General features: G+C 48.1%; 1 protein-coding gene across 6 annotated transcripts in view; it reads left to right on the forward strand.

Annotated features, from left to right (window-relative positions):
* SIPA1L3 (signal induced proliferation associated 1 like 3) overlaps positions 1-20,841 on the forward strand; it is a 355,228-nt gene that overhangs the window by 192,656 nt on the left and 141,731 nt on the right. For all 6 annotated transcript variants that reach the window (XM_080644838.1, XM_080644843.1, XM_080644840.1 and 3 more), the window contains one exon: positions 18,423-20,227. In XM_080644838.1, coding sequence (XP_080500964.1) covers positions 18,721-20,227 — 1,507 coding nt within the window. In that variant the 5' untranslated portion in view covers positions 18,423-18,720. The remainder of the gene's footprint in view (positions 1-18,422; positions 20,228-20,841) is intronic.

Consider the following 20,841-nt stretch of genomic DNA (forward strand, 5'->3'; position numbering starts at 1 on the left):
TGTGGACAGCCACTACAGCTTCCAATGGGATCATCTGCCTCTCATCGTGTTCATTATCCACATGGCAGCCAGATCATGCACTGTCCTCCTGTACCTGCAGTGAAAGTCAGCTCCAGAATCCTAAACACTCGGGGTCTTTGTACCTGCTGTTCATTTGTCCTCCTCACCTACCATCACCCCGTTCCTTGGCCACCTCTGCATTCTTCAGGGTTTAGCTTAGACACTGTCCCTTCGTGAAGCCTTCCTTGACTACCCACTCTGCAGCACCCTGCTCCTTACCTTTGTTGATCATTCCCTCCTGCTTTATATTGACATGAACTTAGTCAGTGCACTCAGTTCATGTGTGTCTCCCCCTCTAGCCAGAGTGCAGAGAGGGCTCTTCTTCATTCACTGCTTTATTACATTGTAAGACCCCAGGAAATGTTCATCTGCTGCATGAAAATCAGTTAAGTAAATGAAGACTTACTGTTTTTTCCTGATTTTGAAAACACAGGCATTTTAAAGGTAATTAGAATAAATATAAGAAGGTATAAAGAACACATTTCCAAAAATGACTGGTAGTCCCAGCACCAAGAAATAACCTCAGATAACATTTTAGCGTAATTTTTCTAGTCTTTTTTCTATGACTGCATCTGCGTGTATATAAATGTTTAACATTATAGGACGTGCAGTAATTTCTTTAGCCATTATCCTATTTTTGGACATTGAGGTTGATTTTTTTGTGTGTGTGCTTTATAACCAATGCCATGGGTTTTTGTTTTTTTATTCATCTGTGTGATTTATTTGGGATCAATTCCCAGAAGTAGCATCACTGGTTCAGAGGATAAGAACATTTTAGAAAGCTACTGCCAGATTTCCTTTAGAAAGGTTCCAACTGTGAACATTAAACAAAACAAAAAAAAAGTTTATGGTTCTGGGAGTGAGTGGCTGACTTCCTAGTGTCCTCGGCCCCCTGAGAGCCATTGCCCTACTTCGTCTCCTGAGGACCCAGTGCCCACTTCTAGCCTGTCTTCCTCTGCCTTGGCCTTGGCCTGGGTACTCATCCTGCATGCAGTCCTGGGGCTGGATGTTTGATTACAGTCTTATGCAAATAGAGCTGCAGGCCCTCGCCATCTGTCAGCCAGTCCATGGGCCCAAGAAGAGGCTTTGCACCCAGTTGAGGGTCAAAACTGGAGCCTCTGTGGTGTCACTGCAGGGGCATGGCCAGGATGCACTCCTAACAGCATCTGGCCTCACAGCCCCTGTGCCCTGAAGCCCTCCTGAACTTTCAGGTGTGTGTGGATCCCTTCCCCTCTGTCATGTGGTGAGTTGTCCAAAACTGCTGCTGTGTGTAGCCTTGCTCTCCTTCCCTCCCCCTGGCCAGGAGGAAGTGCACATTCCCCAGCCTGCCCAGGATGTTTGTGTGCAAACAGATGAAGTGGCCCTACCCTTCTGGGAAGTGGATACCTTTTCTAGGAGAAAAAGTGAATTTTGAGCCAGGGGAGCAAGAGTGACTGGTATGTGTGTGTTCACATACACTGCACACAAAGTCTTGAAACTAATCTTTAGGTCTTCAGAGAGGGTCTTTAAATATAAAACAGCTATGACTTTTAAAAAATATTTATTTTCATTGATTTCAGAGAGAAAGGGAGAGGGGGGGGAGAGAGAGAGAGAGAGAGAGAGAGAGAGAGAGAAACATCAATGATGAGAAAGAATCATTGATCTGATGTCTCCTGCACGCCCTGTACTGGTGATCGAGCCTGCAACCCTGGCCTGGGCTCTGACCAGGCATCGAACATGGGACCCTTCTGTCTACAGGCCAGCGCTCTATCCATTGAGCCAAACGAGCTAGGGCAAGACTTTTAAACATATATATCTTTTTAATAAAATTTTATATGTAATACAATAGTACAGTCTTTAAAAAGAATTCATGCAATGCAAAAGACTTTAAAACTTTGTTATTGTGAAATGTAACAAAGCCTCTGAGAAGTGCGTAAAATGTAAATAGACAGTTCAGCAAGCATTCATGTCAACCTGAGATCAGCAAGGAGATCCTGCCAGCATCCCAGAAGCTTCTCCCGGCCCCAGGAGGCTCTGCTTCTCAGACTACCATGGTCACCATTTCTTGCTTTTTGAAAATTTGCTCACCCATGTGAACAACTCTGAATACCATGGTTCTGTTTCACCTATTTTTGAACTTTCTATATACGAATCATACCTCTACATGTTGTTCTGTGTCTGGCTTTTTGGCTCAGAGTCATGTCTGAGAGTCACATCCTGGTTTTGATGTCGGCACATTTCTGGTACTAAAGCTCATTTTAACTGATACGCAGACAAGCTTTATGAATTTTCATATTTGTGCATTTTGTTTGATGAGTATTAGGAAAAATATGATTCCAGTGCAAGTATCATTAAGGCTTTTAATGAGTCAATTGATAGAAAGGAACCTCTTGAGTCAAAAATAGTACAGGTGGTCTGTGATTATGCCAAAGTGGAGACAAGTGACTGGGAAGTTTGGGAGCTTCAGGGTTGAGGACAGGAGGATCACACGCATGCATACACTGCCACTCCCCTCCCTGGGGTGACCATTTGCAGCTGGAGGTCAGCCTTCCAGGTCTTCTGTTCTGCACTTGACATATGTAGATATAGATACTAGTAGATATAAAATAATTTGGAGTGTGGGGACTATTTTTAAGTACTAATTTTTTTATTGTAAAGAGAGAGTATGCCATTCTTCCTCATTACTTCTTGGGGTTTCTGAGTTATTTGATTAAAGTAGCCAATTTCCTTATAAGATTCCACTACAGGGTGGAGTGAGACTGGCAGTGGTGACTCTTGCCTGGAATACGAGAAATTAGGGGCCTGAATAATGCCACACATGCCAGTGATTCTTTTATTTAGCAGATGGTTTGGTATTGGCCTCCCCATTTTATTTTATTATTTCAGTAATCTTGGCAATTCCATACCATCTCTCCCTTCCTGCACATGTTGGGAACTTGGAATCTGGAAAGGAGTTAACAGGGGGACCAGGCAGAGGCTTGGGACATCCTCAGTACTGAGTTAACATAGGATTGTGACTTAGGAGCCACAAATGTGCAGGGCTGTGGCCCTCTGTGCATGCACATGTGTGAGAGACACACAAACAGTGGGACATGGAGAGACTGGAATAGGGACCCAGGTAGCAGAGACGCAAACATGACACAGAGATGCAGAGAGATGGGGTAGAGATGTAGATAAAAAGGGACAGGGACACAGAAACATGAGACTATTTGGCTGTTTGGCTTGCTGATTAGTTGGTTGGTTAACAGGGTGGGTGGTTAGTTGGTTATCTGCTTGACAGGCTAGTGGATTATCTGGCCAGTTGGCCGATTGGTTGCCTGGTTGGTTTTAGTTGTTCTTTTCATTTTAAAGGACCCAAAATACTTATGGAGGACTCACCCTGATCACAGTGCTGTTTTGAATCTGGGAATAAAGCAGTGAACAGTTGCTGCAGGCATTTGGTTGTCTCACCACAGCTCCCCACTATGAGTGTAGCCGCTTTGTCGTCATTATTGTTTTTAAATGAAGATGTATGAGGATTATCTCATGTTCCTCCAGCAGTCAGAGGAGGTGGCACTGCTCTCTTTCTGGTACGTGTTGGGGCCCGGATTTGATCCTAGGCCATCTGACTCCAGAGTATGAGCCTGATTTCTGCCTTAAAATCACTCAGAGGTGGAGGGAAGGCATTTATTGAGCCACTGTGTTCACAGCTCTGTCCCTGGGTTTTAGAGATGAAAGTGGTTATGATGACCTTAGAGTTACCCACCTAGCTTTGAACCCCACCTCTGCCTTTTCCCTCCCGGGGTGGTCTTGAACAGGTAACTTGTCACTCTGAGCCGCAGTGCTCCCTTCTGTGGGGAGAACTATAGGACCCCCTGCCTAGGGATGCTGCATGGGTTGAGTAGGGCCAGGTGTGAGGCCAGTGTCACATGTAGCTTAGGGAACTTTCCCAGTGGAGCAGACCTGGGCTTCTGACTTCATATGTACCAGTTTTTGTTCTTATATGGAATGAGTGGTCACAGGGCAGACTCTGGGATCAGCCAGATCCAGGTTCAGAGCTCAGTTCCTCCTCTCATTCTCTTTGTGACTTTGGGCAAGTAATGTCCCCTCTCAGAACCTTGGTTTCCCAATTTTGTGTGGTAAGTGCTCTGCACGGGGCTTGGCTCTTGGCAGCCCTGAATTAGGAGACAGTTAGGGTGATTACTGATGGCAGCTGGGCAACACCCAGGATAACACAGCCCAGCTGTGTTTGTCCAGCTCCCTCACTCCCCTCCCACCAAGAGGAGCCTTCCTTTCCACAGGGTTCCTGGTGGGCTTCACACACCCCCACCCCACTCCAAAGCTGTCCTCAGGTGAAAACAAACAGAGCCAGAGATGCTCCTGGTTGGGTCGCTCAGAGCAGGATGGAAAGAGCAGAGCATGAACAGATGCTCTTTGATGAGGATTCCCTGGTTCTATTTAATCAGGATTGTCAAATATTGATTTAATCTCTGGACCCAACAGATGTGATCATAGCAGGTTTCAGTGGCAATTAGCCAGGATTAGTTTGCAAGTCAGGCTCCATGTTGACAAACCATCTTCTAAAGGTGTCTTGGCCTGGCCACAGGCGTGAGCCCTGTGCGGGAATATGTAAATATTTAACCACCAGTCCAACCTGGGCGGCAGCAGCCATGAGAACAGACAGAAGGTTGCCTCACACAGTGATTGGGAGCACTCGGGGTTCCAGGCAGCAGCATCTACCAAAATGTTTCCGTATTGAAACAAATGGCATGGCCACACAGTGCATATGGCTTGACCCTGGGCTGGCTAGAACCAGTGAGATCCCTCGGGATAAGCCTCCTAGAGCAGTGGTCGGCAAACTCATTAGTCAACAGATCCAAATATCAACAGTACAACGATTGAAATTTCTTTTGAGAGCCAAATTTTTTAAACTTAAACTTCTTCTAATGCTACTTCTTCAAAATAGACTCGCCCAGGCCGTGGTATTTTGTGGAAGAGCCACACTCAAGGGGCCAAAGAGCTACATGTGGCTCGCAAGCCGCAGTTTGCCGACCACTGTCCTAGAGCAATGGTTGTGCCCTTAATGAAGTCTCCCCAGAAGGGCTTCCCCAGAGGCCCTCATTTGGCCTTTCAGGCCACTCATCCGGCTCTGTCACATCATCCCCACTGCACAAGCATGGCTGCACTCCTGCAGCTCATGGGTGGGCCCATTCTTCAGGAAACATCCTTTTGTAATTTTGTATTTCAAAGTCTCATTTGAAATGAGTGGGACTGCACCCAGAATTAGAACAAGAAGCTCTCAATTCACATGTGCTTCGGGGGAGGTAGCAACACCATAGTCTAACCCACCCAACCCCACAGGGACTTGGAGGGGACACCTCCCCATGGCCCTGGCTCTGGGCTACCAGGATAGGGTGATTACTGATGGTAACTGGGTAACACCCAGGATAACACAGCCCAGCTCTGTGTGTCCAGCTCCCCCACTGGCCACCTGGCTTCTGAGCCCAGAGGACCCAGGGTTTACTTCAGGGGCACATTTGGTACCATTTGTTTGCTTGAGATTTGTTTTTATTACTACACTAGTGGCCCGGTGCATGAAATTCATGCATGGGACGGGGGCGTGTTCCTCAGCCCGGCCTGCACCCTCTCCAATCTGGGATCCCTCGAAGGATGTCCTACTGCCGGTTTACAGGGATCAGGCCTAAACTGGCAGTCAGACATTCCTCTCACAATCTGGGACTGCTGGCTTCAGCCACTCACCTGCCTGCCTGCCTGCCGGATTGCCCCTAACCACTCTGCCTGCTGGTCTGCTCACCCCCAACTGCCCCCCCCTGCTGTCCTGCTCACCCCCACCTTCCCTCCCCACTGGCCTGCTCATTCCAAACTGCCTCCCCACCGCTGTCCTGTTCACCTCCAACTGACCCCCACTGACGGCCTGCTCACCCCCAACTGGCCCCCCTGCTGGTGTGCTTACCCGCAACAGCCCCTGCCATCCCATCCTGGCCTGATCACCCCCGGCGACACAAGGTCCCAGCCCCTCCTTTTTTTCTTTTTCTTTCTTTTTTTTTTTTTTTTTCAGCGCCTCCTGGAGCGGAGGCCAGGGCCAGCTGGAAGCAAGTATCTAGGATTTATTTATCTTCTATAAATAAAACTTTGTAGCCTTGAGTGGAGGCCAGGGCCAGCCAGGGCTGGCAGGAAGCTTGGCTTCCTCCATTGCCAGGGCATCCCAAGCCTCCTGCTTGCTCCAGCTCCGTGGCCGGCTGCCATCTTGGTTGTGTTAATTTGCATAGTCGCTCCTGATTGGCTGGTGGGCATGGCTTGGCATAGCAGAGTGATGGTTAATTTGCATGTTTCTCTTTTATTAGTGTAGATGAGTAAAAATAATATAGCCAATACTTGTATATCACTTTATGCCATAGTAACTCATAACATCCCTAGGAGTTAAGCCCAATTATTATTATCTCCAATTTATAGATGGAAAAACTGAGGTGAAGAGAAGCCAAGTGTCCTGCCAAGGTCTAGCTAGTTAAGTAGCAGAGCTGGAACTTGAACCTGGGTAGTTCTAACCACTATGCTACAGGTACCACATCAGGAAACATCTCCAAGATAGTAATAAGTAAGAAAAGCAACTATGAGAGCATTAATTTGTGTGTGTTTTTTAAGTTCATCCCTCTCTTCTTTTTTTTAATCCTCACCCAAGGATGTGCTGAGAGAGAGAGATTTCAGCTGCCTTCTGTTCGCAACCCAATCAGGGATTGAACCAGCAACATTTTTGTGCATAGGAGGATGCTCAACCAACTGAACCACTCTGGACGGGCTTTAATTCATCCTTTTATATAAGCATGTAATGATACAAGCATTTAACCTTATGCAGCTTGAACTATGCTTGTTAGCAAACTAAAAACAAAGAAGGCACCATTGCAGCCTAAGCACTTTGAGTGAGTGCAGCCTCCCTTTCACCGAGAAGCATGAGAACACAAGATCAGTGGCCCTTCCCTCCGTGGGGCTGGAGGTGAGCATCTTCAGGCCATAGAAGAATCGCCTCTTGGAAAGGTGCATAGTTTTCAGACTCCTTGGGCCCTGGAGGCCACGCAGACATGGGGCCTGGTGCTCTTCCATTCTGACCGCCTTCTGTGTGGTCAGCACTTTTCAGGGGTGGCTCTCATTCACTGCCATGTTTCCCCTCGCATGCTCAAGAAGGAAATCTTAAGTTCTGTCTGAGACTCCCCTTCCCTGTTCATTTGTGAGCATTTCCTTATAGACTCACAGAGAAAGGTCTGGAAGAATATAAAAGCTGTTCACAGAGACTCTCTCAGGATGTGGATTCGGGGCAGGGCCTCAGAGGTACTTGAAAAACTCAAACAGAGATTCCTGGAGGTGAAATTGCTGTATTAAACTAAAGTAGCATGCTCACCTGAAATTTCAGTGCGTAAGTCCAGTTCATTCTTCCTATTCCCCAAAAGCAAAGAAACAGATTTACACCCTTAGAAACAGGACAGGACACTGGGAATTCTGACCCTGTGAGACTTTCACCTGTTTGAGTATAATGACTATAAGTGACTGCCCTGCCCCTGTGGGGACTTTCCTCCATGCCTAGGTAGGAATGTGGGCCCCTTTTGGATGCCAGGCGGATTTAAATTAGAAACACTCATCCTCTGGGTTTTTAACATTAAATATGAAAATGTAGATGTTCATGGTGTGAATAAGAAATATATATCTGGCGCCCTAGCCGGTTTGGCTCAGTAGATAGAGCGTTGGCCTGCAGACTGAAGGGTCCTGGGTTCAATTCTGGCCAGGGGCACATGCCCAGGTTGTGGGCTCAATCCCCAGTGGGGGGCGTGCAGGAGGCAGCCGATCGGTGATTCTCGTCATTGATGTTTCTATCTCTCTATCCCTCTCCCTTCCTCTCTAAAGTCAATAAAGAAATATATATATATATTTGGCCTTCATCCCCAGTTCCTGGCACTAGAGCTTCTAAACCCCTTGGAATTTTCTAAGGCAGCGGTTGCCAACCATTCGGACCTCAGGGATCACCTGTTCTAAGGGATGGGTGTGATGGGATGGTCTTCCGTTATGCATAATAATCCCCTTGCAACCTCGCTTGAGTTTATTCTAATGAGATGACTCTTGGTAGATAGTTTCTGGGTGGGTGCTGGTTGCCAGAACTACCAACCATGTGATTAGTGTTGGAACTTTCTGCCCCACCTTCTCTGACCTCTGGGGAGGGGAGAGGGGCTGGCAATGGAGCTAACCACCAATGGCCAGTGATTTAATCCATCATACCTACGTAATGGAGCCGCCATACAACCCTAAACAACTGGGTTCAGAGAGCTTTAGGTTGGTGAACGCATCCACATGTTGGGAGGGGTGTAGCACACCCCAAACCACAGGAACAGAAGCTCCTCAATCAATGATGAGAATCACTCCGGACCCTTCTAGACTTTGTCCTAAGTATCTCTTCATCTGACTGTTCATTGTATCCTTTCTAATAAACTGGTAATAGTACATTAAATATTTCCCTGAGTTCTGTCAGCTGTTACAGCAAATTATTGAACCTGAATAGACGGTTGTGGGAACTCCCGATTTGTAGCCAAGTTTGACAGAAGGGTGGGTAACCTGGAGACCTGCTACTTTCAATTGGCATCTGAAGTGGGGGCAGTCTTGTAGGACTGAGTCCTTTACCTATGGAGCCTGCACTATAGGTAGGTAGTGTCAGGATTGAGTTATGTGTAGGACACCAGTGGTGTCTGCAGAGACCTGGAGAATTTGGTGTCAGAAGTGTTGAGAGTACAAAACAGATCATAGTGGTATGCAGCCATGCTCATAGTGCTTAGACCCTTTGGAGTCCAGTCCCTGCTGCACCACTCCCTAACGAGGTGTCAGTGTTCCATCCATCCATCTTGTTTCCTGGGGGAGCTCTAGAGTGGTCCCATTTATACTCCAATTTCCAATAGAGTGGGGAAACTCATGGGGGAGAAAACAGATTCTGCACTGATGAGCTGTGGCTGCCTTCCCAGAAGTTTGTCTTTATGGATTGATTTTGAAGATACTTGCGTCATTCATGTATGCACAAGACACTCATCTTTTAACTGCTTTTTATTTAGAGTGCAGTGGTGAATGTATGGGAGCCATACTGTCCAGGTTTGAATCCTAGCTGCTCCACCTGTGTGAGACTTGGCCACGTGGCCTTTGTCTCATCTGTAACATGGGCATGCTAGAAGTCCCTACATTATAGAGTTATTATCACACACAAGCTAATGCATGCCAAGTGTGTTGCCCCAAGCCTCATACATCAGGAGCAATCATAGTGTTAGCCTTACTGTTTATTCCTGTCATCACCATATTATCTCTCCCTTGGTTATTGGACTGAAGGAATCAGTTTGCCTGCAAACGAAAAATCCAGTAAGACTCAAACAGGAGCTTGCAGCAAAGAAAGTAAGGGTTTCTTTTTAGGAAGTAGTCCATGCCCAGAATCACAAGTGAGCTAATGCTCAAATACCTGGCTCCCCAGTAGCTTCCAGGGGATAGTTTGCAGGGGGGGGGGGGGGGGGGGCGGGGAGCGGGAGGCACGGAACCATTAATCATGGTGACTAAGGGAGTTAGGGTCATGGTCTCTATTGATTGGTCCGGGCTAGGTTAGAGGGTAATTGATCATTACATCTGGTCCTGATGTTAGCCATGGTGTCTCTTCATCTGGTTTTGCTGATTTTCTGGGTCTGGAGCCGAAACAAAATTGAAGCCTAGATGTTAACTCTAGTTTGATTAAAACTCTGTCCCTGTGGTCAATAGACCCGAGGCTTTATTGTTTGATGCTGATCAGAATCTCATTGTCCTGAGCCTTAATGATTGATTAAGGGAGTGGATGTGCAAGGGGGTGGGAAGTAGATGAGTCAGGGTGCATCTAGGCTGGACAAGGCCTGTTTGAATCCAATGGAAAGAAGGAAAAAAGGTCAGATTAAAGAAGTGATGTTTCTGTGCAGTTGCACCCTCACCTCTGCACATGTGTCCAAGAACACATGTCATAGATCCCAGTCCACTGCAGACTTGAAGCTGCTTATAGTCTAAGGAGGACAAAAGATACTCAGAGGCTTAAAAATCCAGTGGACTAACTCCTGTAGTCGAGGATGTGTGCAGACGCTCAGAGCACAGCAAAGGGAGAACGTGAGTGATCCTGACGGGAATATGGAGGGAAGACACTTTTAGGCCAGCAGTACTGGGGGACAAGAGGTGTACAAGGCCCCCTGGAGCAGCAGTCCCATGAAATACCACCTGCAGTAGTTCCCCAGTACCCTTCAAACCAATAATTGTTACGGTGCGTGACCCAATCAGCAACATTCAACCCTGCAGACCACCTGGTCCCCTTCAGACCACACCCACTGCTCAAGCCTCTGCCACACCTGCTTGCCTGCCTCTCTGCCTAGGCTTGCTCTGCCTTATGTGCTCACTGGCTCTCAGATTTGAAGCCTCTGGGGCTTGGTGTCAAGCCCTCTTCTCTTTGCTCTCTCTTCCTTCCTCTGTCCTTAGCCCTGGCTACATATTAGAAACAGCTGCAGAACTTTTTTTTTTAATTTTTTAATTATTTTAATGATTTCAGAGAAGAGGGAAGAGGGAGAGAGAGAGAAAAACATCAATGATCAGAGAGAATCATTGATCAGCTGCCTCCTGCACACCCCACACTGGGGATCGAGTCTGAAACCTGGGCATTGAACCATGACCTCCTAGTTCATAGGTCGATACTCCACCATGAGCCATGCTGGCCAGGCTGCAGAACTTGACCCCACCCCAGACCAGCTGACTCACACTGTGAAGCACCTGTATTTTTACAAAGCTCCCTACTGCCTCAAATGGACAGTTGGGGACAACCCCATAAGGCCTTGTCCATCTGCCACTCCCAACTTTCCTGCCCCTGCTAGTCAGCCCCACTTATCAACACACCTGGTACATGACCGGTGCCCTCTCTTCATGCAGATCCCAGGTCAGACAGCACCCCCACAACAAACCTTCCCGGTCTTCTCCCAACTGTAGATGAGTACCCTACGCCCCACCCTCTCACATTTTGTTCTTTTATACTGCTGACCACCTTTGAAATTACCTTGTTTTCTGTCCTTGTTTACTTATTTCTCTGGTTTCCCTCTACTGCAACTAAGTTCCTGAGGACAGGAGTGCAGTCTGTCTTGCTCAGGGCTTTATTTTCAGCACATACAACAGTAGCACATAATAGTAGGTGCTAAGAACCGTATTGAATAAATGGATGGGTTTTAAGTGCAGTGTTTGTGGAATAAATCAATAAATACGTGCCTGATAAAGGAGTAAGTTTTTAGTGCTTTCTTAACAATAATTTGGATTGAATGATTTGTAAGAATGTGATGTTTGTTGTATGAATGAATGAGTTGTAAGGACTAGTTTTTACTTGACAAATAAATGACTTGTATCTGCCCAGAAACAGTTACCATGTATATGCCCTGAGGAGTCATCATTCCCCTTGGGCCTCGAAGAGTAGCCCTCAGACACAGCTCTGAGCTATCCAGACCTTTTAGGTCCCGCTGAGCCCCCATCACTGTGACTGGATCACATTTCTATGAAGGAGAAACACCTTCAGCAGATCAGGGCAGCCCTAGATACAGAAGGCTACCTGGGAAGGAGGCTTTGGCTCCCCGCCACCCCCATCTAAAGACCTTTGAAGAGGCAGTGCCGTCCCTCTCCCTCTCCCCATGTATTACTTTCAGCTTCTTCCCAGGGACAGATAACACCTGGACACCAAGCAAGCTTTATTTGCCCTCAAGTCACAGACCCCTACTGTGCCAGTGCTTCCTGGTCCATCCATTCATTTATTCACCAGCTATTTATTACGGCTTTCTATTTGTCAGGTCTGTGCTGGGGATGCAGGCAGTGATTAAGACTCTCACTTCAGTGCCTCAAACACTTATATGTAGCAAACAATTAATTACATGGTAAATTAGTTATATATATTGATGCAGGTACCCCAAAGAGAAAAGCAGAGTGCCCTGAGAGCTCAAGTTGGAGATCGAATAAGGTTGGTGAGAGGGGATAGTCATGTGGAGAAAGTGTCCCCATTTGTCCTGAGTCTTGAATTACCTAGGTAAGGGAAGGCGCAGAAGGAATGGCATGTACAGTGGCCCTGAGGCAGCAGGGAGGCTGTGGTGTTGTCAGTCAGTGAGCAGTCAAGGCAGCTCAGACCAGCGTGGTTGTGGGAGAGAGCAGGATGTTGGTGGTGAATTGGACATGGGGAGTGAGGGAAAGGAAGTATGAAAGAGGACATTGATGTTTCCACTTTGAGCCCTTGGATGGAAGGAAGTGCATTTCACTGAAATATGGAAAAAGCAGTTGGCCAATTGCATTCCTGTTGTAACAAATATTCCAATGTACCACCCTGTTGACATCAGCCTTGGATATATGACTGTTTTGGCCAATGAAATGTGAGCAGAAGTGACATGTCATTCCTGTGTAGGACCTTTAAGGGCTATTACATGGTTCAGCCATGACTCTTAACCTCTGGGATTGTCAGGGTCGGTCTCAGGTTAGGGCTGAGCTGTCAACTGGGAGCAAAGCTGACATGAGCAGGGCTCTTGACCAACCTGTGATGGACATGCAGTATGAACAGGAAACACACCTTTGTTGTATAAGTCCCTGAGCCCTTGGGGTTCTTTGTTACTGTAACACAGCTTAGCCTATACTGACTATCCTGAGAAAGAACAAGTTTTGTGGATGGGGAGAGATCAAGCGTTCAGTTGGGAATGTTCGCCTTGTAATACATGTGGGATACATACGTGGTGATATTAAGTAAGTAGAGATACCTGACTTTGGTGCTCAGTAGAGTGGTTGGATCTGGAGATATTTTAGTGTGTGTCAACAGGAAGGAAATTGAGAATCAGAGAGGTCCAGGACTTTGCCCATGATCATTGGGTCTGCCTGACTTCAGGAATGAAGCACCTGGGTCAATCCCAACTCTGCCACCACATAGCCATGTGGCCTTGAACACATTGCTTCACCTGTCTATTCCTCAGTTTCCTCGTGTGTAAAATGAAGATAATGATGTCTACCTCAATGAGTTGTTCTGAGAGTTAAGAAAAATAACAAATGCAAAGTGCTTAGAAAAGGAACTGAGCTACATAGAAGGATGATAAGCATGGTAGCCATGGTAAACCAATATATGTTTTATTGTTATTTTGTTATATAACTAAAATGTCCAGTGGGGAGAAGTGGAATAGGGCTGACTTCAGGTCCAGCTTGATGCAAATGATGACTATAGTCCCCAGATTGTCTCTAACTATTGACCCCTTTCACAGACAGTTCTCCCCTCACAATCACAAGATGGCTGCAGAGATTCCATTCCTCACATTCTATCAGAATCAGGGTAAGAGGGAAAAGCACTGTCTTCAGCACCTGCATTCCTGGCCAAGACGTCACTGGGCCTCACTGGTTCTGATCTGGCCACATGGTTTGTTCCTGAGCTTCAGAAGGAGCCCCTCTTCTAGCCCATTGTGGCCGCACAGAGCAGGACCCTTCAGAGCCAGGACACCTAGGCCATGGTCCTTGTTTCTTTTTCCACTGTTCCAGCCTCTGGGCTTTGGGGGCCTGGTGAGGGAGTATCCTCTCATCTCAGTTCCCCAGCTTCTTCACAAGCAACTGTCTGTGAGCATTTATAGAGATACGGATAGACCCTGACCTTTTCAGGGGCCAGTGTGGCCATCCCCAGGAATAAGTCCTCATGACCCAAGGGCACTCAGGACAGTCACAGATTCTGACTTTCCCAGCTTCTCTGGCGACTGGAGTAGCTAACAAGTGACCACATTCTGGCCAATGAAACATAAAAGGAAGTCTGTTGAGGTAGGGGAAATGCTCTGGCAGATTCTCCTTCCTGATTGGGTCAGATAAGTAGAAAGAACACTCTTACATTAACTCTTTCTTTCCCCCTTGTCCATGGTTCAGTGAGAAGCTTAGCTATGGCCGCCAGCTGCAACCATGAGGCCACAAGTCAATGTTGAGAACCAGCAACACACTGAGCGGGGCGGGCGGGAGAGAAAGAGAAAGTGCCTGACATCATCCATTGTACCAAGCATGGAACTGTCATATCTACTTCCTTGTTACATAAGATAATGAAATGTTTTTGTCACCTGAACCACTGTTGGATGATATTCTCCTACTTGCAGCCAAATGCATCCCATATGACTGTCCCACTGCTGCTGACTTCTCATTGTGCTGCTGTGTTGGCCCCATTTTCCCCCGTCTACCATTCCCAGCTTCCTTCCTTGAACACCATGCCATGTATTAATCAAGGTCCTCAGATGGCAACAGCAGAAGCCACACTTGGCGATCTTGGCTTATAGAATTAACAGGGCCAGAGAAACAACACAGAAAATAGGCAGGAGCCCAGGAACACTGGAGGGAGGGAACCAAGGGTCCCCAGCAAAAGCCATGCCACAGGAAAAGCCAGGTCCACCATCCCCCACCATTACAGGACACTCCCCAGCTTCCATGCTCTTCTGAACCTTCCTCAGATTAAGCAGAGAACATTGGCTTGCTGGCTAAGCCGGGGTCCTGTGCTTACCCCTGGCTGTGGTGTAATTGTGGGACGGGGATGGAGCTCTTGCCCAAGATACATGAAAGAGTGATTAATAGTAGCAGTGACTGTGAGTAGGTGGTATTATCCCCATTTATAGATTAAAATTGAGTCACAGTTTCAGTAACCAGGCCATGGCACACCATGTTCTGAACCAAGGTTGTATGTCTCATAATGGAGGTCCCCTTAGGAAAATCAGGGTGCTTTTAGGAAGGCGACGCTTAACAGTGAACAGCTGGAAATGTCCCAATGTGCACTAGTTCTTGAATCCCAGAGAGGCTGTGGGTATTACTCAGCCTCAGAGTGTCACAGGGACACTTGGCTGCACCTACTTGGAGAGCAGATTTGTGCAAAGAGACCAAAGCCTTGAGAACATCTGTGTGTTTTCGCAGAAGGGAACAAAACGGATTGGGGTTTTCCAACTGAGCTGAAAACAAAATGCCATCAGCAAAGCCCATCTGTCAGGAGGTGCTTGTGTAAACAACTCGGGGTCACATCTCAGTGACTGGTTTTCCCAACTGGACCAAATGTGGCTTCAAAGGACTAGTTCTTTGCACTCTGCCAGGCCGGCCCAAGGGTGCAGCTGCCCTGCTTAGTGCAAGCAGTGCCCTTGACTGGCCAGACACCTGAGCCTGGCCTAGGACCCCACACCCAGTAGGGTGTGGGGCATCATGACCTAAGCTCTGGCAGATGTCAAAAACGCTAAAGGTCTCAAACCAGCAGCCCCTGCCCAGATCTGGCCCACATACTTACTTTGTTTACCCTCATTGTGGTTTTTGCTGGTAATGCTTTTAAGAAGTATTTATTTAGTGGCTAGAAATATGTGCAAATAATTGGTAAAATGTAGCCAGTATAGCTCCTTCCCTCCCTCTCGTTCAAAACAGATCCTGGGGATACACAGGGTCTCATGGAGTGGAGGGCTGGGAATAATAAGAACTGAGTGTGTTCATAAGTACTCAGGAGAAAAATGAAGCAGGGTGGGGGTAGGAGATGGTCAGGACACCCAGCTCCCCTCCCCAGAGGCAACCACTACTAGTAATTTCATATTGGGAGATGTTGCATACAATTCCAGATTTCCGGTTTCTCTTGAAAAATCTGAAGGTCTGGCATCTACATCATACAAGGCTTGGTTTCTAGAGCTGAGGAGGCCCACCTGCCTCTTTAGAAGACACCTCTGCTGTCCAGGTCACCGTAGCTTCACCTGGCCTCACTCCTGCCTCCCTTAACCAACCCAACCCTGGGGGCTTTCCACTTTCCTCCCCTGTTCTCTGCCCCATCTCCTGCATGCCTCCCTGCAGTACCCTTAGGAATGCTCCATGGGAACCAGGTTCTCACTTTCTCAGAGGACATAGACTCACCCCAGTTTTTCTCCATGAATCTGCTTCATGCTTTCCCCTTTCTGTCAAGTCATTCCATACCTCTGGCACACATGTACACATACACTCACAACAGGAGGCCTTGCAGTTCCTCACTTGGAGAGAGAATACCAACACTCGTTGACCAGAGTGGCCATGTCTGGCTCCAGATTCCAAAGGAAAGAAAACTTACTGGTCACCTTGAACCAGATACCCAGCCCAACCTAGACTCTGCTGCTCTGAGCAGAATCAGGCAACCAGCAGATTCTGCCACAGACCATGACTCACTTTCCCTTTCTTCTGCAGCAGAGGGTTTCATCTTCCAGAAGTTCAAGGTGGAGACTAAGGGAGATGATCCTGCAGAGTACTTCAGGTTGCCGTGCAGAAGCACAAACTCGCTTCCCCAGAGGTCTACAGTTCGGGGTACACTTGCATGTCAAGTTAGAAGCTGTCTGTTCACTCATTCATACAATAAATAGTCCTGGACACTGTTCTAGGGACTGGGAATACATGGGTGACCAACACAGACACCCCTGCCATTCTGGAACTGATAATGTGTGGTGAAAAAGTCCGTAAAAAGATAATGAACAAAAATTATTTCAATTGGTGCAAAAACAAAGCAGAAGGGGCTGGTGACAGAAAGAAAGGCTTTGAGGAGACCAGGCTTTTGTGTCTTCATAGGGTAGTTTGGGAAGCTTTATTGAAGAGCTGGCACCTTGGGAGGGAAGCCAGCTTGGTGAAGAACCAAGGAAGGCTACCCAGATGTCCTGAATGGGGTTTGCTATGTCAGAATAATAGAAAAGAAGACCCGTGTGATGGGATCTTGGTTGGGGATGGTGAGTGGCATCAGGGAGACTGGCAGGGGTCAGATCCTGTGACATTTGGGAGCCAGCAGAAGGAATTTAAACTTTATTTTAACGCAGGAGCCATTGAGGAGATCTCAGAAATAAGAGATTTACCACCTCAGGTTTCTAGAGACATTCCTCCCCCAGTGCTCATAGTAACATCTGCCTTCTCATTTCCTTTCCAGTGGGGTAGCTGGTCCGGCAGATTGCAGAACAGGCCAACAGTCCAGCCTCTGTATACAGCCACCAATAGACAGGACTCAGAGGGCAGCAGAGTGTGTTCCATGAGAAGTCAGTCAGATCCTGGAAGTGGAAAACTCTGCACACAAGTGATCCCACAAATAAATAGCATCAAGTAAAGGGGGTGGCATTATAAAGTAGAAGAGACTTAAGAAATGTATCTGCCAAAGCCGAATGTGGATCTTGTTTGGATCTTGGTTTGAACAAATCAACCTCAGAGACACCTTTGAGACAATGGGGGAAATGCAGTACAGATGGAATATTACATGGTATTAAAGACTTCTCGTTAATCTAGATTGGTGTGATGAAGTTATATTTTTAAAAGCCTTATCTACTAGAGATATAAGCTAAACTATTCATATAGGTGAAATGGCCTGCTGTCTGGGATTTACTCTAAAATAGTCTTCTCAAAAAAAATGTAGGAGTGGGTGGATGGGTAAAACAGCAATGGCAAATACAATAGCCCCCCCCCCCTTATTCACAGTTTCAATTATCTGTGGTCAACCACAGTCCAAAAATATTAAATCAAAAATTCCAGAAATAAACTATTCTTAAGTGTTAAATTGTGCACCATTCTGACTACCTCACTTCATCTCATCACATAGGCATTGTTTCATATCATCTCAAGAAGGGTGAGTACAGTAAAATGAGGTATTTTGAGAGAGAGCATATTCACATAACTTTTACTACAGTATATTGTCATAATTGTTTTATTTTTGTTATAACTTATTGTTGTTCATCTCAAACTGTGCCTAATTTATAAATTAAACTTGATCATAGTTATATATGTATGGGAAAAGCATAATAATACATAGGGTTCCACTGGTGGTCTTGAAGTATATCTCTCACAAATGAGGGAAGAATCCTATATAATAAAAGGGTAATATGCAAATTGACCCTAATGACAGAACAACCAGAACTACCGCTGGACCAGTCACTATGAGGCGCACTGATCACCTTGTGGTCCCTTTCCCCAGCCGGCAGGCTCCAATCACCTGATGGCGAATGGGGTACCTGGGGTGGGTGGTGGGGGACGTGTGCAGTGCCAGGCCAAGGCTCCCGCCCCACTGGTCGCCCCACACACAGAGGGCAACCCATGGCGGGGGCAGGGCCGGCTGCAGGAAGCTGGGAAAGATGGCCCTGATCGCAGGCCAGGCCTAGGGACAGTACCCATGCACAAATTTCGTGTGCTGGGCCTCTAATACTATAATAAATGGCTATTGAAATTGGTGGGATGGCTCTTCATAGTCTTCTCTCTGCTTTGGGGTATGTTTGGAAATTTCTACAATAAAAAGATTTTTTAAGTGAGTGAAGTTGTCCAAAAAAGTCACTCTCTAGAAGCAGTAACATCACATCTCACCTTTGCCTTTTCTCCCTTTTCAGCATGGCACCCCTGCAGCCTGCTGGCCCTCTCCCCCATCTGCTGTTTGCTCTGCCCTGCTGAACCACTCAGACTGTAGCTCCCGGGACAACACCTGCCTCCTGAGGTTGTCCTGGCTCGGTTTTCCACAGCGATGGTGGAGAATTGGACTCCACAGACTCATAACCTTCCTGTCAGGCTTCAGGAGCCAGCATCCTTCATCCTGGGACTGGCAGCCCTGAACAATGGCTGAGGGCCAGAGGACCCCATAAAGTTACTCCACAGCTTTTAGGGGCCAAAGCATTCCAGTGCCTGTGGACTATGACCACTTATCGGCCCATTCCCAATGATGGCATGGACCTGGCAGCCAACTGTGGGGCTAGGGGAGGCAATGTCCTCCCCGGGCCCCAAACAGGAGACTATGCTCCCATGGGATTCTGGGTCCAGAATGGCAGCATGCCCCAGCCTGTGGGTGAGAGCCCAGCTACTGCCATCACCCGCCCCAGTCCCACCACCCCCACAGTGCCCAAGATGGGTGTGCGTGCAAGAGTGGCTGACTGGCCACCCAAGAGAGAGGCCCTGAGAGAGCAGAACAACCCAAGCCCCTCAAAGGACACAGATGGCACAAAGACCACAAAGGTGGCCCATTCCATGAGGAGCATACAGAATGGAGAGCCTGCCGCCAACACCCCAGCCTCCTCAGGGTCCCGGGCCTTCCACCGACTCTCCAGGAGACGGTCCAAAGATGTGGAATTCCAGGACGGGTGGCCCCGGTCCCCTGGCAGGGCCTTCCTCCCCCTGCGGCATCGCAGCAGCAGTGAGCTCACCCTTAGCGAGTGTGACATGGAGGACATGGGGGAACCTAGGGGGGGCCGGCTCACGGGGGCCTTGCCTCTCTTCCGCGAATATGGGAGCACCTCCTCTATCGATGTGCAGGGCATGCCTGAGCAAAGCTTTTTTGACATTCTCAATGAGTTCCGGAATGAGCAGCCGGAGGCCCAGGGCTCCCAGAACCTCACCGAGCTCCTCCAGGCCCATTCAGGCCCACACCTTCCAGGGAGCGTCAGCGGAGCCAAGGGAGACCTCCGCCATGAGCAGCCCACCAGGGACAACCTTCTCCTGCTACAGCCCGGGAAGGAGAAGGAGAGGGCCCGCAAGAAGCCTGTGCGGGGCCTGGGCAGTGGGGACACAGTGGACTCATCCATCTTCCGGAAGCTGAGGAGCAGTAAACCAGAGTGTGACACTGGCCGGTCCCCTGGGGAAGCAGAGGAAGGGCGGAGCCCCCCAGAGGCCAGCAAGCCATGGGTCTGCCAGAAGAGTTTCGCCCATTTTGATGTGCAAAGCATGCTGTTCGACATCCATGAGGCAGCCGCCAACAGGGTGTCCTCAGCCCAGAGGCGGAACACCACCACTGGGGCCTCAGCTGCCTCAGCCATGGAATCCCTCACAGTGTCGCGGGCCCATGGCCTCGGGGGCCTGGACCCAGCCTTCACCAGCACAGAGGATTTGAACTACAAGGAGAACCTGGAGCAGGACCTGGGCGATGACAACAGCAACGACCTGCTGCTCAGCTGCCCGCACTTCCGCAATGAGATTGGTGGCGAGTGTGAGCGCAATGTGAGCTTCTCCCGGGCCTCAACCACCTCCTCGGGCAGGAGCGAGTGCCGCCTGGCCGAGCCCAGCCTCAGCACCTACCGCACCAACGCCAGCATCTCTGTGCTGGAGGTGCCCAAGGAGCAACAGAGGACGCAGAGTCGCCCGCAGCAGTACAGCATCGAGCATGTGGACCTGGGTGCCCGCTACTATCAGGACTACTTCGTGGGCAAAGGTGACTGGGGCAGGCGGGCGGGTGAGACTCCCCTGCTCATTCACTCATTGTGTGCTAGGAACTATGTCAGAGCAGAGCTGTGAAGATTTAGTGAGCAAGCGTCAGGACACAGGGCTGGCACGCCAAAACCTTGAGCTATGTGAGGCAATAGATAGGCATTCATTTAGCAAACATGTGCCTGGTTCACCATGTCAGCACTCTCTAGAACCTGGGGATACAGTATTGGCCAGTTAAACACAAAAACCTTGTTTTCTAGCACTATAATGTTTTAGGGGTGGGTGAAAGGCAAACAATAAAATTAGATAAATAGCCTGGCCAGTGTGGCAGTGATTGAACATCGACCTATGAACCAGGAGGTCACGGTTCAATTTCTGGTCAGGGCACATGCCCGGGTTGTGGGCTCGATCCCCAGTAGGTGGTGTGCAGGAGGCAACCTATCAATGATTCTCATCATTGATGTTTCTATCTCTCTCTCCATATCCCTTCCTCTCTCTGAAATCAATAAAAACATTTTTAAAACTAGATAAATAGATAAAATATATAAGGTATCATAGGGTAGGAAGTGCTATGGAGAAAAGTAAAGCAGCCAAGAGAAAAATAAAGTGTCAGGGTGG

Source organism: Plecotus auritus (genome assembly GCF_963455305.1).
Source record: "Plecotus auritus genome assembly, chromosome: 10".
In the NCBI taxonomy this organism is placed as follows: Eukaryota; Metazoa; Chordata; class Mammalia; order Chiroptera; family Vespertilionidae; genus Plecotus; species Plecotus auritus.